This window comes from Sphaeroforma arctica (assembly GCF_001186125.1).
Source record: "Sphaeroforma arctica JP610 unplaced genomic scaffold supercont1.825, whole genome shotgun sequence".
NCBI lineage: Eukaryota > Ichthyosporea > Ichthyophonida > Sphaeroforma > Sphaeroforma arctica.
Genome location: NW_014039733.1, coordinates 1 through 20650, shown reverse-complemented (window position 1 = coordinate 20650; position 20650 = coordinate 1). Strand labels below are relative to the sequence as shown.

Genomic DNA, 20650 nt, shown 5'->3' with positions numbered 1-20650 from the left:
TGGATGCGTTTGATTGTATGGCCATCAAGTTGTATATGACATTCGGTGTGTTTTGATGACATTCGGTGTGTTTTGTACCGTTTGTCTCGTGGAAGAAGTAAATTCCATAACCGTGTCGTTGCATCAACTGTTCCGAGAGTATATTCTGGGATGCCTTTGGCATAATTAACACTTGACCTAGGCCTGTGAGAATGCCCCTTTCGTGTATAGTAATTTGGCTCTTGTCAGGGAATTCGACTATATATGCGCCCTGTTCTATATTCGTAACACCGTCTGTTGTGATGCGTAAATGTATCATTGCACCCGAATCGATTAAGGATGATGTGATAGTGTCAGTTGGTTCGAGTCCAGTTGGTGCTTTTTCTAATTTGCTGATACGGTAGTGACTTACAGGCTGTTCTGGTGATTTTATACAGGTGGTTATATCGCTATCAGTATTCGGAGTATAGAAGGGTATATGTGTAGTGACTGTATTGAGAGACTACAGGTCTCAGGCCAGATTTTACAGCAAGAAACCATCTTTGATTTATGGAAGTCATCAGAGTTAGCTCACTCCCGAGAGCTAATCAAGTTGCTTAAATTACTCTCAAGAGTTGAGTTATTACTTTACCGACTTCCGAGAGCAGATCAAGTTTCTCAACCGATTCCCGAGAGTGGATTAAGCCTGTCAACCGCAACATTCTAATAATAGCTGCAGTTCTATGTGAGTCACAACCTGTGCGGAAAGACATCATGTGATCAGCGTGAGATTTAGTTGCAGAGAAGTTGAAATAGTGTTCCGCATAAGGTTTCTCATACTAACCATATGAGTTTTTACCCTGGCCAGCCCAAGCGGCTGAACACTAGCACAAACACCTTAGGTATAAAACCAAAGGTGAGGTCGGAAATAAATACATACATTTGCACTTTATTTAAAGTCTACTACAGTGCACTCTAACAACTTATCAGGTCACTCTGATCTCGCGCTATCAATATGCCTACTGTGAACTCTACGGATATTAAAACCACCACTATTCTCGAATCGAAGATTGACTGGCTTCCTTGGAAAACCCAGACAATTATAGCCGTGAATTGTGAAGGAATCCCAACAATATTGACCGATCCGACCCTGTCTAGAGGCAACCGATGAACACCCAAGGAAATCGCTAAGGCTTATCGGATTATCAACCGCACCTTATCTCCACTACTGCAGACGAAGATCAGCTGATTCATTGATAAGCCGTGGGAAGCTTTTGCCGCTCTGAAACGCAAGTTTAAAGCCCTGACCGAAGAAAATATCCAGACATTAGCAGGAAAACTGAACCGCATCACGCAAGAACGGACCGAATCTTACGCCAGCCCTATCAGTCGTCGCAACACGGCATATATGAAATTCAAAAACGCCGGAGGTACGAAGTCTAACAACAGCCTATGCGCTATTCTACGGCAGGCTGTAAACGACGATAATCAGACTGTTAAGATTACGTTGAAGACACCCTCTATGATGGCCATGTCGTATGATGAGCTCACCACGTATCTCATCGCATTGGATCCAGATGAAAGTGACCCATCAACCATTGTTTACGGTGCGCATGCAGCTATATCGACAGAAAATTGTGCATTCTGCAATAATCGTGGGTATTCCATCGGGCAATGCCATAAGCTACAAGCGCTAATCAAATCATGCGTTGCTGGTAACCCACATAATCAGGGTCGTGACCACGACGGTCGTAAACGTTACGATCGACGGATTGACAAATCTGGTCCTCGTCATGACATGAGAGACTACAGATTTAAGTCCAAGAACAATGACAAGCATCGCCGACCTGATTTGAATCGTGACTACCGTACTCGTGTGGAACAGTACAACAGAAACAACAGCTACCAATACCGCTACGATGATCACGATGATCAGGACCGACAGGATTATCGAGTAGATAGGTACAATTGACGCGACTACGACGATGGTATATATTCACGAGATACCCAACGTGCACAAGACATTGACAGAACATACAGATCCCAGAGCAATCGACGCCAAGCTCAGGAAGGTAGACAAGACAAAGCTATGTCAGCACAAGTATCTGATGACCAGCTACCTGCAAACAGACAGATTGCATTCTCCAAAATTAAACCTACAATCGACAACAAGGAGGTGAATGATCAGTCAGATAGAGATTCCAGAGGTGGATACTGACTAGCTTGCGATAGTTGCGCCACCATACACGTCCTTCCCTATAGGTACCACAAGCATCACCTCGTCAGCAACATGTGCATTAATAACCGGTATGCGCTCGAAGTAGCTGATGGTACAATCATTTATCCGAAGTATGTGGCTCAGCTAGGAAACTTGGGGGACGTACTCATTGATACGACACTTAAAACTGCACTACTAAGAATCAGCCTACTCTTAGCGCGACACTACTCATTTGAATTCACCAACAACATGATGTACATACTACTCAAACCCTAAACCCACATGAAAAGCATAGAATATACTGTGTACACATCGACGACATAGCTACGACTACAGTGAAACCATCGCTGGAGAAAGTCAACCAGATTTTATGGCACAGCAAGCTCGTGCACTCCAGCTACGTCCCAAAAGATTTACCATACATAAGGCAACCAACCATAGGAACGATGCAAACATGCAACACGAACCTACTACAGAGCCTCTCGAGTTAGTCTTCGTGGACATAATAGGACCGTTCGTAGCGTCAATATGATCCAACACCCACTCTGTATCAATCAAGGACGATTTTTCTAGCATGGCCAAAGAGTATTCGATCCGCGATCTGAAAGCGACAACAGTTTTGGATGCTATGTTACACACTTCGATGAATGGTACATCTTAAGTTGTCGCCGAGTTCAGTGCATTTAAATGGATCGAGGCTCACGGTTTACAGCAAACGTAACGAGGCGCATGCTTGCGTATTTGGGATACTGCTCGAGCTACGCACCTACAGCCACGCCACAATACCATGGCAAGGTAGAGAGACTCCATGGTACACTGGTCCCTAGAATGCTTGCACAGCTGAAGTATGCACATCTACCGACTACTATGTGGGCTGAATCACTGATTCCAACTACCAACATATACAATGTTATACCCACTAACGAGAAGAGCTCATCCCCATACGAGAATTTTACATGATACACATTTCCGATATATAATGTTCAGAACATTCGGGTGTCATATCGCATACAAGAACCGTGATCCAGACGGCAAACTCGACGACAAAGCCACTGGATGGCATTCTTCTTGCGCAACCCTTGGACACAACACCAGACTCGTATCGTATACACTCACCTCTGACCAAGCGTATAATACAAAGCCAAGACGTCTATATATTCGAAGATGAATTCTTTGTCTGGGAAGACAACATATGTACAACCGCTATCGCACCACCGGGCACTACGAACAGTAGTACATTCCTCTAAATCGAGAATGGAGATCTTCAAACAGACGCAAAGACAACATCGACAACGGAAGATATGCTTAGCCAACAAGCCCAGCCAACTGTGACGCACAAGTCGAGCAACTCAGAACAACTACAAATAACTTCATCGTCAACACAACAACCTGCTGAGAGCGAAGTACATACTGTCGAGTCGGAGGCTACTGCAGCGACTACCAAAACACAACATGATCTCGAAGCAACCATAGCTAGAAGAACGGCAGAAGGTCGCCAAGTCTCTCGAGAACTGCGGGACCTTGCGATAGATGATAATAATGTCGACTGGTATCACGATAGCCGCCGTAAGAGACGAGCTTCTAGCACTACGCACACTGTCAATTCAGCAACTGCAGCAATGGAACCCAAAACATACAAAGGTATACATGAGATGCCAAACGCAGCCGATTGGGAGGAATCAGCACGTTTAGAGATGGAGAGCTTGGTGATACAGCGCAAGGCATTCACTCTGGTTGACAACAAACCGCGAGAGAAATCATTATTCCCCCCTTGAATGGGTCTTCAAGTCAAAAACGGATGAATCAGGACAAGTCACACGACTCAAATCACGTCTGAACGTAGCAGCATTCAATGCAAAACAGGGAGTCGATTACGATGAAAGCTATGCCCCAGTAGTAGCCGAGGAAACACTCAGGATCTGTCTAGCTCTAATGGCGCACTATGACATGGACATTCGACAATACGATACACCCTCGGCCCACCTCACTCAAGAACTGGATACCCCTAGCTACATGCGAGTGCCGCAAGGATACGATCTCATCGAACATCTATTGGACCCGTCTCAGAGAAAACTATACGAAAGGCACAAGCAAGGAGACACAAAGGTTTTATGTCGAGTTGACCGTTGCGTATACGGTCTACCACCTAGCGGACACTACTGGTTTAAAGCTATCCATCGGTTTGCTATACAACACAGTTATAAACAAGCACAATCGGATGGAGCACTGTTTATCAAACAAACACACAGTGGACCTTGTTTCATTATTGTACACGTAGATGACAAAATTGCAGCATGATAAAATATACCCTAAAGTTTGAGAATAGGTCGACAGCATTGCGCCACCGAGTTCTCTAATCATTCGCTTTAACTGATAAAACTGCGTAATAGTTCCAGCTATCCTGAGGGAAACTTCGGAGGGAACCAGCTACTAGATAGTTCGATTAGTCTTTCGCCCCTATACCCAAATTTGACGATCGATTTGCACGTCAGAATCGCTACGAGCTTCCATCTGAATTTCTTCAGACTTCACCCTATTCAGGCATAGTTCACTATCTTTCGGGTCCCAACATATGCTCTTACTCAAATCTTTCAGGAAACCATTCAGATCGGTCGATGATGCACCTTGCGGATCTCAGAAAGAGTTAAAACCTATGCACCTTGCGGATCTCAGAAAGAGTTAAAACCTATGCACCTTGCGGATCTCAGAAAGAGTTAAAACCTCGACTCGCCAGTCTAATTGACCGATTAGAGCACTTGTGATTTGTTCAGGCCAGCATCAGTTTGAAGTGGTGTATATGGGTATTCGGAAGGTGATTTGACCCCTTGTGGGACGGACAGAAACTAGCTGACGCAATGAAAGGCGAATGGAACACTGTTGATATGGGTTAACCGTTATGGTTTCTCAAGTGCCAAGTGGAAATACACCCTGGAAGAGTACGTCTCCATCAACGACAATATCTAAGAGAAATATTGCAGGAATGGGGGTTGATAGATTGTAAACCAGCATGGGTGCCAATTCTAGAATCGGACTATGGAGTAACAGACAAACATGCATATCTCCTGGAAAAGCCGGCAAGCTCAGACGTCCCAACAATCACACAATACAACAAGCTAGTGGGTCAGTTACGATACCTTGTAGACCAAACACGAGTGTATATATGCTTTGCAGTTTCGATCCTAAGTAGCTATCTGATAGCACCTCAGTACCACCACTTCAGAGGTGCCAAGCGCTTTTTGAAGTATCTCGCTGGTACTCAGGACTTCGGACTTGAATACACGAACAAAGAACCAGGTATTCCCTATCTGAGTGCAGACAGTAGCTTTGCTAGCGATGACACAACAAGACGATACACCACCGGGCGAGTGGGCATTATAGCAGGTGCACCATTCATGTGGGGAACAAACTTGCAACGACTAGCAACAACGTCTACAGCAGAGGCAGAATACGTAGCACAATCTGATACAGCTAAAGACGTAGTATGGGTTAGGAATCTCTTCACAGAATTCGGCATTCCGCTCGTAAGAACCCACCACCATAGAACAGGACAGCAAGTCAGCAATACTGATGGGAAATGGTATCACGAAATCCCGCCGTACAAAACATGTCGATCTACGATATCATCACATCAGGGAACTCACATCGAACAACACCATCAAGCTAAAATACATACCATCAGAACATCTACTCAGTGATTTTTTCACGAAGCCACTCAGCCGAGAGAAGTCTACCGACATACGCGACAGACTAATGACTGGGATGCCAGTATCAACATAGTCCAATTTATAATAAAGGTAAGTATTTTAAGGTAAGCAGGTGTCAAATGCTTTGTGCTTCTATCTCTGACTGCAAAATATACAGATATATCGTACCTTGTAAAGAGAGTGTGTACAAAACTGTTTGTATTATATGTAAAAATGAAATTATATATAATGTACACGCAATATATAATTATATATTTGTTCATATAATTGTTCCTATCGATAAACACCTAAGTATTTACTTGTTCGACTGTGTTTTGACATAAAAATACTCTGAAGTTAAAGTTGAATCCCGCAGACAATTTGTATTCATCGATACACATAATATTAGTAACTTACTGGTTCTTTGTAATTTTTATATGTGATATCGTAAAAGTTGCATACCTGTGACAATTTATATAGAAATTCACTCGCAGGATACAAACAAAATTGTGAATTTCGCAGGATCACAACCTCGCACTGTCTCCACCCCACCCCCCCCCCCCAAGCGCCCCCTCTATGTATATTGTATTGTGACTACTAACACACAAAAAACAAAAAAAGTTTGTTTTTTTTACCACTGGAGCCTTAATTTTTGTCTTCAATGGGTAGAATTTATCACTACACGAATTTCATTGGTCAATTCAAAAGTTTTATCTCAAAAACACAAATAAACCAAGATAAACCCAAGTTTATTCACCTAAACAAATATTCTCAATATAAACCCAGGTATTGCAAAGAACGCTGAGTTGAGCAGACAAGGGGCAAGCTACTACACACAACTTCACTACGTGACACTATAAGGAAGCACACACAAAGGTAATCAATCGAAATTACTAAAACTTGCGTATACACATAAGAGACACTTGTGCTCAGGTGTCTACACAGTCTGACACCACAATAAACGTCCCACACATAGCATTGTCAATGACTTCTGCTCCATATCAGAGGACACGTGCAGCACGACGAAGCCTACCCACCCAAGTGAGTTCAAGCAGAACACAGACTAGAGGCAACACATGTCGTACGACCAGTTGTTAGAGTGCGGTGTAGGGAATAGGGACTAATAGTAAAGTGCTAGTGTTTCTAAAGTATGGTGCATTCGAATGAATTCATTTACGATCTCACCTTCAGTTATATACTGATGGTGTTTGTACTAGTGTTCAACCACTTGGGTTGGCCAGGGTAAAAACTCATATGATCAATATGAGAAACCTTATGCAGAACACTTTAGCACTCGGATATATTTTCTATAAATAAATATATCATATTCTCTGTTACTACACTCAGTCTGGGACCTCGGCTCTCGCCTAGCCGGTGGCCCGTATCCTATAAATAGAATATTCTGAGAAGAAGTCTCAAATTACTCTTACGTTCTCTCGGGCTGACCCACCTATACTTATATTAATTTGAGAACAAGTCCCAAATTACTCTCGGGCTGACGACGTAAAACGTTATTAACGTATATAGAAATACGTCTACTAATGTAGTCTCTCAACCAGTACACGTCCAGAAACAGCACACACAATGCCAGTTTCACAAGCATCGTCACGCACATCTACCCCACACAATGGGGATAGAGCGATGGACATGGACGACGAGTCTACACCAGCAAGAGCTCCAATGGATTCTGCGATGAGTAAGTACAACATAGTCTTGGATAAGACCATCTATGCAGGCAACTGCTATGTAGTAGATATACTAGTAGACAAGTTGTATGCGCAGACAGCAGACGATCCCATTGATATTAGAGCATTTCACAAACTGCGCAAAGCAGTTATGAGCGAGTTAACTCTAATTAGATCTCATGAAGGGGACAAAGCTTCAGAACCAAAACTGAACAAACTACTTTAGAGGAGTGAGTTCCCTAAGTGGCCAATAGGCAAACTGATCAGCATGGCTGATTGCCATGATACAATTGAGTTTGTATCTGTAGCCAAAGACTTGTTTGCGAGCACAAACATGCCATTGATACAGTACCTCTCACTAGTACAAGAACTACTCAGACAGACAGATGCAACCGAAGTATCGCGCACTGCACTCAACAATATACGTAGTACCAAAAAGCTTTGGCAAGAGTTTACTGATGTGGAGGACTACAACAAATTAATAATTGACAACCTAAGTCGCACTCCAGTAGACTATCTACTAGAGAAGTGGCTCAACGAATTTATGACACTCGTATGGTAGTCGAGGTACGAGCAGTACGATTGCGTCGCACAATGTTTGAGTTGGATAAATGTTACAAGGGCAAGGAGAGAGAGGCTATAAAGTTGGTAACTCCTCAAAGCATCACGTTACCAGACGGGAGTAGTGGACACTTATCTGACATCTCAGAGAAGGTATTTCATGAGCTCACCGAAGACATGATCAGACAAGCAACAATAAACCACGATCTTGCCCGCACTGTGGTATAAACCCCTCACCACATGCATTCAGCAAGTGCCCCAACAAAGCGAACAACAATCGTCGCAAGGCAGAAGCACGCGAAGCGCAACAGAACCAAACTGTCCATGTTGACCAATTGGTTATTACCAAGGGCAATAAGGTGCAAGAGATGGATGAAGAGCTATGAAAGGCTTGGTGGTCGGAGGCTAACATGGTTACCATGGTAAACATTGTGAATGCATACACTGATGAAGAAACGATGTTAATAAATGCGAATGATATTGATTACACACCCATTTCCTTTACTTCCGAATACACGCGACCAAAGATTGTACATAAACATACAAATCAATGGCACCACATACAATGCACTAGTAGATTCAGGGGCACAACGCTCTTGTATGGACCGAAGTGTAGTAACTGAACTATACCTGTCGGTAAAGGCACAACGTACAATCAGATGCAAAAGTACAACGTACAGGCTCCACAGAAGTATGTGATAAAAATTACGGAGGCAGAAAACCCTCAAACTGCTTCGAGATACTTGATCTCCCAGTCAAGAAATCACCAATCCTATTAGGAATGGACATTCTACCATACTTGGGGCATATACTTAGTAGGGATAATCAGCCCACTAATACCAACAGATGCCAAATGGGAATCACTTCTTACACCACGCGAAGAAGACCCTGAACATGAACAGGAAGGATCCAGAGAATCACTCTCAGACTTGTTAGAACAAAATGGGCAAATCCCACTAGATGTACACTGCAATCTACCAGGCTCAGTGGTAGAGATACCAAGTCAGGAGGTTAAAGCAAACAATATTCGTTATGCTAAAGTGAACTTTGTTCCACATAAATACATACCACAAACAGATGAAAACGTTCAGAAATGGGTCAAAGATGGACACATATACAAAAGAACAACATCCACACAGGTGAACCTGTCACTACTATCCACAGGAGAATTTGAACAGACGGGTTTGTTAAAGAAGGTCCGCACATGTTTAGACTTAAGAAAAGTAAACTATCAACATGAACAAGACAAATTCGTTTTACCAGAGACAAAATATGTTCTACACAACCTACAAGGTGCGCAATTCTTCTCTAAATTGTACTTAACAGGAGGCTTCCACTACTTTAAAGTACATGAAAATAGCCAACACTTCTTCGCATTTTCATGAAGAGGGACACAATACTCATTCAAGTCAGCTTCATTTGGACTGCACTCGCTAACAGCACAATTCCAAAGAGTGATGGCCAACCTCCTCATTGACATTAAAGGGGTACAAGTATATGTAGATGACATAGTCATTGCGAGTATGACCGAAGAAGAACATAGACACAGTACGCGAAGTCATCAAAAGACTTAATGCTGCCAACTTCAGGCCAAATCACAACAAGTGTGTGTTTACAGTCAAGACAGTCAATATATTAGGCGTCAAAGTAACTACCAAAGGGCTCAAAACAGACCCAGAGAAACAGAATCGCATGATTGACTGGCCTTTACCAAGAACCAAACGTGAATTACATCGAGCAGTCGGTCTAGTAAATTACATGCGAGACCATATACCTCAGTTTGCACACATAACGAAACACTTCCCCAATCTCATGAAAGGCAAAATGAATCAAAATATAGCCACTTTGGACACCAGAGCTCATTAAGAAATGGGAAGAACTCAAAGATGCCATTGCATGCTCAGCAACTTTGGCGTACCAAGTAGATGGAGTACCGTTTCAGATCATGAACGATGCAAGTGACTATGGCATAGGAGGATGTCTGTTCCAAATTGTAGATGGAGTCAGAAGAGATATACTCTATTTCTCAAAAGGTCTCAACCCTGCACAACAAAGATATGGGACAAATACTATAGAGTTGTTAGCATTCGTATACTGTCTGGAACATTTTCAGAATACATCAAAGGCGGCGATATAACATTGTGGACAGATCACACAGCGCTATGCCAGATGAACAAGCAGTAAACGCTGCATGCCATGCTCGCGAAATGGATAGCGAAAACATTACATCATCACTTCACTATCGTACACGTGCCAGGCAAAGATAATGAAGTTGCTGACATATTGTCAAGACTACACGAAGACACATTCAACATCAAAACATCGAATGTGTTAAAGAAGCCAATGAGCACATACACAATGGTCAGGAATACACTGACCTAGAAACAAACATGCCCATCTTAGTGTCTGCCATAGACTGGAAACTACATCCACGATTCTTTCATGATGCAGAAGGCCTGTTTGGTAAATTCACCATCGATTTATTTGCAGCCGCACACAATGCCCAAACCGCAAAGTTCTACACCAAAGAACAAAACGCGCTTCTACAAAAGTGGGCAGATGAAATAAACGCATGGGCGAATCCTCCCTGGGAACTAATACCAGACGTGTTAGACAAAGTGATAGAGGAAGCCACAAGCATTACGATATGCGTTCCGTACTACCCAAACGCAACGTGGTTCCCCAAATTCTTGTCGTTACTGGAACAAGATCCAATGATGGTCGCAAACACAAACAACACGTTCCTACAGAACGGCACATCAGCCTGTGGCAAAACACCATGGGAGGTCACAATAGTAGCCAAGATAGGCAAAAAGTCCCCATACTTTGACCAAACACTAACGCACCCTGCAGTGAACATTGCACCCATACACATCGCGGACGAGCCCGCAGAGTTAGACACAGTCACATATGAAGACAGAACCACACTCATAGCTCAATACCACACAGTGGGTTACTACACTGTCGAAGAAACAGTGAACAAACTCATACTAGATGGCCACACATGGCCTAGACAAAAGGAACATGTCAACCAATATATTGAGGGCTGTGTACCATGTCTCAAGAACAAAATTCACAAAAAGGGATTCCACTCTTTACAATCAATAACCGCCGCATTTCCGGGCGACAGGGTACAAGTGGATACCATAGGTCCCTTGATATACTCGAATAGGAACAACACGTACGTTCTGGTATGGCTAGATGTATATTCATCATACGCTATACCTAGACCGATGATGGACAAATCGGCAGCCACTGTTGCACGAACACTAGTTACAATCATGTGTGAACATGGATTTTCACAAGTCATACAGACGGATCAGGGCACAGAATACATGAATGACATACTATCAAAAAGTATTGAGCAGGCACCGTCACAACATTTAGTGTCCAGACCGTATCAACCCAAAGTAATGGGAGCGAATGAGCGCTCGCACAGGGACCTCATCCCTATACTACGGAAATTTGTTGAACAAAATCCAGGCAACTGGTGTTCACGCCTCCCATTTGTCCAAATAGGCCAAAACCTACGTTCCTCACGCAGACACAAATCACCAAGGTTCAATGTGTACTATGGGCGACGACAAAACCAACTCACCAATTATGACACAACGGTCGGTGCACCAGGTACAACCATAACATGGGAAACACGACTACAGAATCTAGAGGAGTCAATACGACCACAACTAAATGCCAATGTGGCACAATACCAAGAAAAAATACGCGCAGCATTTGATCGCAAATATCAAGAGAGGTATGTACACTTCCAGGAAGGGGACATTGTGATGGTTCGTTACCTAGGTGAAATGAATAAAACGACAGCACCATATGGAGGACCATACAAGATAGCCAGCAAAGAGGGCAATGTATATTTTGTCCGTAACCTAGATGGAACTAAAGCCCCCGAATATCCTAACTCGGTCAATGATGAGCAAAAGGGTTTAGTCAAGCAAGCAAGCGAACTCGAATAATTCACTACCAACAGTCGAGTCTACCCATCAGAAAAGACTCAACTCTCCTCGATACTAGACCACAGAGAATCCACCAGAGGTGGAGGAACCCAGGACTACCTATTGCAATGGACAGATGGAGAGCGCACCTGGACACATGAATCAGACATCGCAGATCCAGACATTCTTACAATATACCGACAGCGTAAACGACGCAAGCGAAGGCAGTCCAGGCCGAAGAAGTCAACAGCAACCAGCACTGATGAACGATCAGCGAGCAACAGGCAGCGCACGAGGCGGGGAACTTAGCCAAGTTTCACTGACACCAATGGACACTCCCACTTCTATCACCTTGAAGCATGCTCTGCCCACACACCAGAGGGATGTGGACTAAAGACTCGGTGGAGAGCCACCGTTGAGATGTGTTTTCCTAAGCCAAGTTGAGATCAACCGAGAGCACAGGTCAAGACTGACTCCGATGAGCGTGGTAGAGTACTCCTTTTATTTAGTATAAAATAATTTAATAAGTAATATGTTAGAATGGATAATGGTGGCAGGTTTTTCATCTTATGCTCCCTAAGGGACAAGTTTTTCCCTATACAAAAACACCAACCTCTAGATAATCTAGTCCTATAAGATGTCACTTTTTACTCCTACGCAGGCTAAGAAGCACAAAGTTGGGGGGCTGTAGCATCCAGGGGCCAGATTATCAGAAAAGCCAATCCTAAACCCAAAACCCAGAATTATCAAATACTGAGTTTTGGATCTAGGATCCAACATATCTGATGATAGAGTGATCAGAAATATAGCGGGATTACCGGTAGATGATACCGGGACTCCGCGTGTGAGAGAAACACTTAATTAAATACTGAGTCTCGTGTAGAAAATACTAAACACAAATAAAGACTCAATGCGAGTCCTTCAGCCGAGGACTTTACCTGGCTGTAGGATTCGCACTTGAGAAGAGGTATATTGTTTCTTCTGGTCGTATCTTATTAGCTACTCTCAAACTCTACATATAAACATCTGTGCTAGCAAATCCAATGCGCAACTCCCACGTTTCGCAAGCCTGGAAGGGGGTGGCGCCCACACTGACTGGCGACACGTCGACTTCCTCAACGAGAAAGCCTACGGCAACCCCGAATGAACAGATATTTACGAATTTACAGGACAAGTGACCAAAATCGGCGCCACTGTAGCTATGGTCATGCCGCTCCGTCCATGTGCAATATGGTGGCCCGCCGTAAGCTCCCGCTTCCAGTCTAGCCCATTTATTATCAAGAATACATCATCTACCTTCCTCCGCCACGGAACGACCGTTGTCGGTAAACCATCTTGGATATACACTCTTGTCGCTCTGGTAGGCCCCCTATACACTGCCGTACCCCACTCTCCACCGCTTGCCGCCGCCATTATGCATGCCCGCCAACCCCGAATAGGAGAAACACTGCCCTATTTGCATTGAAGCGAAACTTCGAGCAAAGGATGTCGCTCACGACACAGCTGATACTATCTATGGCCCTGGGGAGAAGCCGTTCAGAGCAAAATATTTCGCGACCACTGTACGTCTCTCGGCATTGAGCTACGCGCTACCCCCCCCCCCCCACCCCGCAAATGAATGCCACAGTCGAACGCCAACATGCCACACTTAACAACCTAGTTCACTGTCTTCTTCTCGAAGCTACTATGCCTCTCCCATAATGGGGTATAGCCAACGACTTTGCTGACACCCTACGCAACCGTACCCCACCAATGGCTCTCAAGCTATTCTCCCCACATCATATACGGCACCAACGCCCTGACCCCGTCTTTCCCCACATGCGTTTCGGATGTACGGCGGCTTTTATTCTGGTCAACCGCACCTGCACAAGTATTTGCCTCAACGCGGTTTAGGCGTTTTACTTGGGTATACTTTGACTGGCACTGACGATACATTTAAGATCCAAGGCTTCGCTACGCAGCAGATTATTCATAGCCGCGACGTCGAATTTTTCACTGACGAACGCCTCCAATGGACTTCGAACGGCAAATTTGCCAAGCGATGCGCCATTCCATCGCCCTGGGTCATATCCGACGATTGGGCCACGGCATCCCACAAAATAGCAGATGGAATCTTCTTTGTACCCACGGACGGCCCGCCTACTACACCCGCCCCTGCACCATCCTTCACCGATGTCTCATCGATGCCCACCGCTATTCCTCTACCCTGGACCATACCCTCCGTACCCACCCCTATTCCCATCAAACCCGTTAGACCCCCGTGCCTACCCCGATATCACTGCCCCTAGATGCACCTCCAATCCCTACCCCCGTGGCACAACCCCCCGTTATACCCCCAGTGCCTACCCCGTCGCACTACCCCCTGTTATACCCTCGTGGCTGCCCCCGTCGAACTGCCCCCCCGTGCAACCCCTACTCTCCCTCCCGTAGCCCCCAATACGCCGTACCATACAGTCATCCCCCCTCTACCTTCCCCCATTCCTATCCCATCTCAAGCCATTATCCCTCCACCTCCATCAATCACTATCCCCAACCCATCCGTCATTGACGACGCCACACACGACTTCGGATTTGAACCAAACCAGGCAGCGTTCTACACGCCGCCACCCACGAATGTTTTTTATCCCGGCTGTGTGTACGCCGATTTCTCTGACTCCGCGCCTTCCTCACTTCGAGCTCAAATCGCACTTATCCACACTGATCACTGCGAATCATCCAACCCAATCGCCGTGACCTTCTCCGCCGTATGATTATGTTTCAACGACGTTGACTGGCACATCGCACCCACCAATTGACTCACCGCATTCGATCCCTTCCTCCGACTGCCCGCCCCGAGTTCTCTTTAACTAATACGGTCGCTCTACTCAATGATACGGTCCCCAAAAGCATATCCAAGGCCCAATCCAGTGTTGAATGGCCACAATGGTCTTTCGCCATTGACCGCAAACGTGCGGCACACGACCGCAACAAACTCGCTGACATCATACCCCTGTACGCCGTACCTTTCACAGCAAAGATCATACACTCCAAGTACGTGTTCACACGCAAGCATGACGAGCACGGCGACAAGGCACGAATGGTAGCCCGTGGCGATAAAAAAAAATGCATGGCGACTCTTTTTGGGATACATACGCCCCGACCGCTTTTTCCACCACGCTTCGTACTTCTCTAGCGACAACCGCTTTTCAAAACCGAACCGTTAATCACTTTGACGTAACTACAGCGTATCTCTATTCAAAATTAGACACCCCTGTTTACATATAGCCTCCCAAAGAAAGTGTGGAGCTCGGCCACTACCCTCACAACACGATCCTCAAGCTGATTTGCGGCCTTTACGGCCTTAAACAGGCAAGGCCGTCTATTGAGCCAGGACACCGGTCGAACTCTCACCAACCTCGGTTTCGTTCAACGTCAGCAGGACCAGAACATGTGGCTCCACACCGCACGTAACATCATACTCGTCATTTACGTTGACGAAATAGTGTATAAAAATTGCGGGTTCCTAATAGTAGTTGCGCAGTTAACGTATATTATAAACGTATTAACGCGTATACCTATAATCCTGGAATACGTCTAACGAATTGGACATGAACAAGAATGGCGTAATTCAGGATTCTGAACATGCGACAGTACTCATTAGAGTATGGGACTCTACTGTGGACATTGGGTGGCTTTCCAAATCTAGATTGGTTTTTCCACTGAAATTATAATTGTAGGAACGACACCAATCTGACACCTGAAAATGACACTTTGGGAATCTCTAATTAATAGGAGTACCATGAGAGAGGGTCTCATGCATGAAATGGTTGTTGGTACAAACCTATAGTATAATTCGATAATGATTTCAGAGCAAGATAATCCACTGAGAAAAGGACAGGATCAGAGTTGTTAGAATTTAGGACAACATGGTTTGATTCCTCCTAGCCAGCCAACTAGATGTGCCCGTCTATGCCTTAAATGGGATGGGAGCTAGGTACCAAGTGATGGGGTTTAGGTGCAGATGTATACTGCACCAACTTGGTGTTTTGACTTTATTTTTGATTCTCTTAAGTTGGACTTGGAGGTATTTTATTGGTTAGGTTTGATTAGGTGATTGTTTCGATGCGTGAAATGTAAATCAAGCGTCCAATGAAATGATATCTAGTCTTAGTAACTAAACAAAAATAAATCTAGACCGTAGTGAGTGATTAGAGCGGAGCATATAGCCAATAGTCTCAGTCTAAAATCTTCTAATCTTTTTCTCATTACCAAAGGCTGAAGTTAAAATTATTTAACATTTTGCATTATAATGTTTTAACGCATTATTTTATTAGCGTGAACGTCTTGATATCGTATAGTCAGCCTATAGGAGACCGACTTTTACAATAGTACCAGCGGTTGTGCGTAACTCCGGCCAGAAACAGTGGTTATACACCACTTTTCTACAAATGCAATTGGCGCTCCCTCCAAATGTACTCCTAGCACGGGAGACCATCTTGGCCATCTCACCGGCACTATTTTTCACGGGAAATATTGCAAGATCCTCGGAGCACTAGGGATCGCCGCTAATATGACTCGTCCCGATATTGCATGTGTGCTGAGCCAATTAACTGCGTTCAGTGTCGCACCACTCACTTTCCATTACACTGCCCTTATCCGTATACTCCACTACCTCCTCACCACTAAACATCTAGCCTTCCACTATCGCGTTGCTCCCGACAATCATAACATCAGTCACCACATTATATACAGCTTACACCAACTCTGACTGGAGATCCTGCCCATTCACGCGCAGATCACACACCGGCACCTACACTAGCTCGACAAAAGCGGGGTATATAGCCGCATAAGAGACTACACGATATATCGCATGGATTCGGAATATCCTCAATGACAAGGGACTTGCTATCTTGTCAGCAGTTACTCTTCGTGTCGACAAACAGTCTGCTATTAAGGTTGCGCTTGGCACCGGCACCGCCAAGGGACTTAAGTACATCACAGTTCGTGCTCATGTATTTACATCCGCGATTGCGCTAAATCCGACATGATCACCCTCCACTACATCAGCACCCATCTCAACCCCGTTGACCTACTTACTTTCTAAGTGTCTCGCAAAACCCAAACACAAATAACAAACATTTTACACACACACTTTTACAGGATCATACATCTTCCCAGGAAAAGCTTCAACCTTGATTTGGTTTCTGGCCGGGGGGGGGGGGGGGAAGGGGGGGGGATTTTGGGACAAGTTAAACTTTCCCTCTAGGTTTAAACCAAAACCAGGTTTTCACCCTGACCCACGCTCCAACAATATCCCCATGCTGGAACAATATTTCCCACATATCTACCATAGTTTATTCTAGTACAAATATTCCATAATATTCAACAATAAACTTTAACCAATTTTGTTCAGAAGTTTGTGCGTTCCAATAGTTTATTCAGAATCTAATTGAGTATTTGTATTCTGTAGTAATAAACATAAGGAAAATCGTGGGTGAACAATATAGTAGCGCATGCTAAAAATCAATAATGTGTGCAACCGAAAAACCTAGGTAGGTTTATACATAGAGGAAAATGGGGTTTAGCCTGGTCTGACAAGAAGGCTATGAAAAATATCATAGGGATAAACTTATTTATTTCAAAAATGGCAAGTATGTATGATACAATGTATGAACATATGGTATGGCTCTCATAGTCGCTGTAGTGGTTCAGGAAAGATTGATGGGAAGAAGTGGTCAGTAAATTCCCGTTTGAAGCTTGGGCCAAGTGAGTCGACAATGGAAGATATGTGCTGAGTCAATTCGGGCCGGATATCATAGCCTCCTTGTTCTTTTTAGGAAGCTATAATAATAAAAATCCTGAAACAATAGCCCTCTTGAAACAAACACTAAAAAAAAGACCTCTGAATAATCAATGCTATTTTTTAAATATGTAATTAACAGTGATGCCACCCGCGCCCCGTGGCCGCCGATTGTTGAATTTTGATGTCAAATATTTATATGTAAAAAGTTAGAGTAACTGGAGCAATTGGGCCATTTGGGCGCCTTCACCCAGTTCACATGGATTTTATTTTTACAAACATATTTTTGAAAATTTCCAGTGGACCAATAGACACTATTCTTTTTTTTTCTGCCGGATTTTTTCTGCTGAATTTTTACCACTGGTTCGGCGGTGCGGTCGCAATAAAGGTCGCCGGTCGGCCTAAAGTAGTTTGTTTGGTTTGTAAATATACTTTTTTAAATAAAAACAATTTTTTTAAACAACCAAAAATAGGGCTCCTACAGTAAAGTGTGAATTTAAAAAAAAATCGCTTTTCTTAAAAAACAAAAACAAATGTTGAAAAAAAATTCATGATGTAGTGATACTGTGATTCAGTGATTGGGGGTCTGAGAGTCTGGGCGACTGGGACTCTGGGGTAAAGTTTTGTTTAACCCCCCCCCCCAAACATACAAATACAAACTATAATAGCTTTTTTTAACTTGAAAAAATAACTCGCCTTTCCAATACTGTACAGTCTGTACTATACAAATTGAAAGTATTTACTTGTCAATTTAGTATCAGTATCAGACATAATCACAACACATCATCTGTCATTTCCCATACATACTGTGCGCTCATATTACCAGAAGAAGCACATATTGTGTACTCTTTACTGAATGTGAGTGTAGATACTGAGGTGGAGTTTATGTATATGGCACTGAACCCACAAATAACAATACGTGCTGAGGACGATTCCGGTGTCGCTATACCTGGGACACAAGTAGAAGTAACAGATGTAGCTGCCAGTACGTCGCAAATTTATACAGTAAGTGACAATGATGTATGGGATTCGAGTACAAGTACTTTCATTTTCGATCTACCATCGAATAAGGAATACCAATTCGAGATCCTGAACACCCCGAGCGAAAAGGTAGCCTTCGATGAGATTAATGGGGACTATTTTCCCGATAGCAAAACAACACTGACGGTTAGCGACGACAAGGCTATCACATTTGTATATGGCGAAGAAACGACGTGCCAGATCGCCTACTTTGACACAGGCAAGACTTGTATGGCTGGCTACGTGGAGCATGGCTGGCAAATTTGCTATGGTAGCGACTGCACGCAGACTACCTGCTGTAATCAGCGAACCTGTTTATCAGAAACCGACGCTTCTTTTGGTTCCATCTGTGAAGAATACAGACCTAAGGCAGACTACAGTACCATTACTTGTGGGGAGGGCACTGGTGCTGTCTGCAGCACTGAGCTGTGTTGCACGACTGAGATCTTGTGCCAGCGCTCGCAACGCACATTGCTGACCAATGTTCCACCTCGGCTTCCATTCTGAATATTGATTTTGAGGATGCCAATGATTTGGGATATACCGATTATAGCGACCTGGATCCCAACTACAGACCCGAGGGAATCAGCTTCCATCTTACAACCACCGAATTCTTCCAACCTTACAGTCTGCGAAGTTCACCGAAGCTTGGGAAGGAAGGTGGGACAGGGAAAATTCTGGGTTCGTTTTCAAATGTCGCCATAATCTAGATACTAAGAATGCGTATGACGTCGACTACTAGGGTACATTGGGTGGCTGGTTCCTGATGTTGGATGGATTGTACTCGGGCGTTCCGTACATGCCGGCGTTGCTCGTGACCTACAACACGCACGGGTCGACACAGGCTGCGGGCATGTTGTACAATATCGATGGCGTTCCTATAAAATAGAGGAGTATATGGTGAAAGATAGGAACCTTCTGGGCTCAGATGTTTCAGTACGGGGAATTACAGCTGATTGTGACCTAAATGCACACGAAGGTACCTATTGGTAGTTTGTAGTCAATTCTTCCACTGGCGCCCGTATCAAGTATCTGCGTATCGACTATATCGGCAGTGGCAATCCGACGAACATTGGAATGGTAGGTGCCGAATTTTGTCAACTCAATGCCTTCCGAGTTCTTGTTTCTTGCTCTTTTCTCGATGTTTATTTCTAGTACTTTGAGCCATTGAATTTATTTTTAGATACAGTGCAACTGTAACATATGACTTGAGATCTTGATTCATTCTGCTGTCGTACACTATATATGTATTTACTTAATAGTACAACGTCTATATCCTCAAGCAACATACATTCTAATTGTCTACCATTCTTCTTTTTCAAACAGGGGTTCGATAACTTCAGGGCCTTCGGTTGCACCAAAGACGCAAAATTAGTCAATGCATTCACTACAGGCTTTTAAGGATGATAAACGAAAACATATTTTGAAGGTTGTACGAATAGCCTAACCAGATTTTGCACCCATATATTACCAGTGCACGATATCTTACGAGCGTACTGTGCACAGCTTAATTTCGGGACAGCCTGTTTACTCGAAATAGGTATGTGCCGCTTGCAAAAGTGGACTTCGTGCTATTATCAGGAACTGGAAAAGCCACCTCAGCTAACTTAGCCGTAGTCTTCACATGAACAGCATCGCGTACCACATGCTTTATAATTAGAATACTCTTACGAAATCTTGTTTTAAAATATCCAATATTATATTCATATACAGCTAACATTATATATATATATATATATAATCTATTGATTCACTCCCTGTCTATCTATATGTATACAAACACACACACACACACC

The 20650-nt window shown here is 43.9% G+C and overlaps 5 protein-coding genes across 5 annotated transcripts; 4 read left to right on the top strand and 1 right to left on the bottom strand.

Moving 5' to 3' along the window:
- Positions 1-7443: 7443 nt before the first annotated feature.
- SARC_08775 (hypothetical protein) lies at positions 7444-7770 on the top strand (the record flags this gene model as incomplete). The annotated part of the gene is made up of 1 exon (XM_014297233.1): positions 7444-7770. One exon carries the CDS (start codon positions 7444-7446, stop codon positions 7768-7770), a length of 327 nt encoding a protein of 108 aa, XP_014152708.1.
- Positions 7771-14024: 6254 nt separating this feature from the next.
- On the bottom strand, positions 14025-14297 carry SARC_08774 (hypothetical protein; the record flags this gene model as incomplete). The annotated part of the gene is made up of 1 exon (XM_014297232.1): positions 14025-14297. The coding sequence occupies one exon, from the start codon at positions 14295-14297 to the stop codon at positions 14025-14027; it is 273 nt and encodes a 90-aa protein (XP_014152707.1).
- A 46-nt stretch (positions 14298-14343) lies between these two features.
- Positions 14344-14805, top strand: SARC_08773 (hypothetical protein; the record flags this gene model as incomplete). Its single annotated transcript, XM_014297231.1, has 1 exon — positions 14344-14805. The coding sequence occupies one exon, from the start codon at positions 14344-14346 to the stop codon at positions 14803-14805; it is 462 nt and encodes a 153-aa protein (XP_014152706.1).
- Positions 14806-18725: 3920 nt separating this feature from the next.
- SARC_08772 (hypothetical protein) lies at positions 18726-19361 on the top strand (the record flags this gene model as incomplete). The annotated part of the gene is made up of 1 exon (XM_014297230.1): positions 18726-19361. The coding sequence occupies one exon, from the start codon at positions 18726-18728 to the stop codon at positions 19359-19361; it is 636 nt and encodes a 211-aa protein (XP_014152705.1).
- A 390-nt stretch (positions 19362-19751) lies between these two features.
- SARC_08771 (hypothetical protein) lies at positions 19752-20350 on the top strand (the record flags this gene model as incomplete). Its single annotated transcript, XM_014297229.1, has 3 exons — positions 19752-19833; positions 19855-19934; positions 20181-20350. 3 exons carry the CDS (start codon positions 19752-19754, stop codon positions 20253-20255), a joined length of 237 nt encoding a protein of 78 aa, XP_014152704.1. The 3' UTR covers positions 20256-20350.
- Positions 20351-20650: the final 300 nt, after the last annotated feature.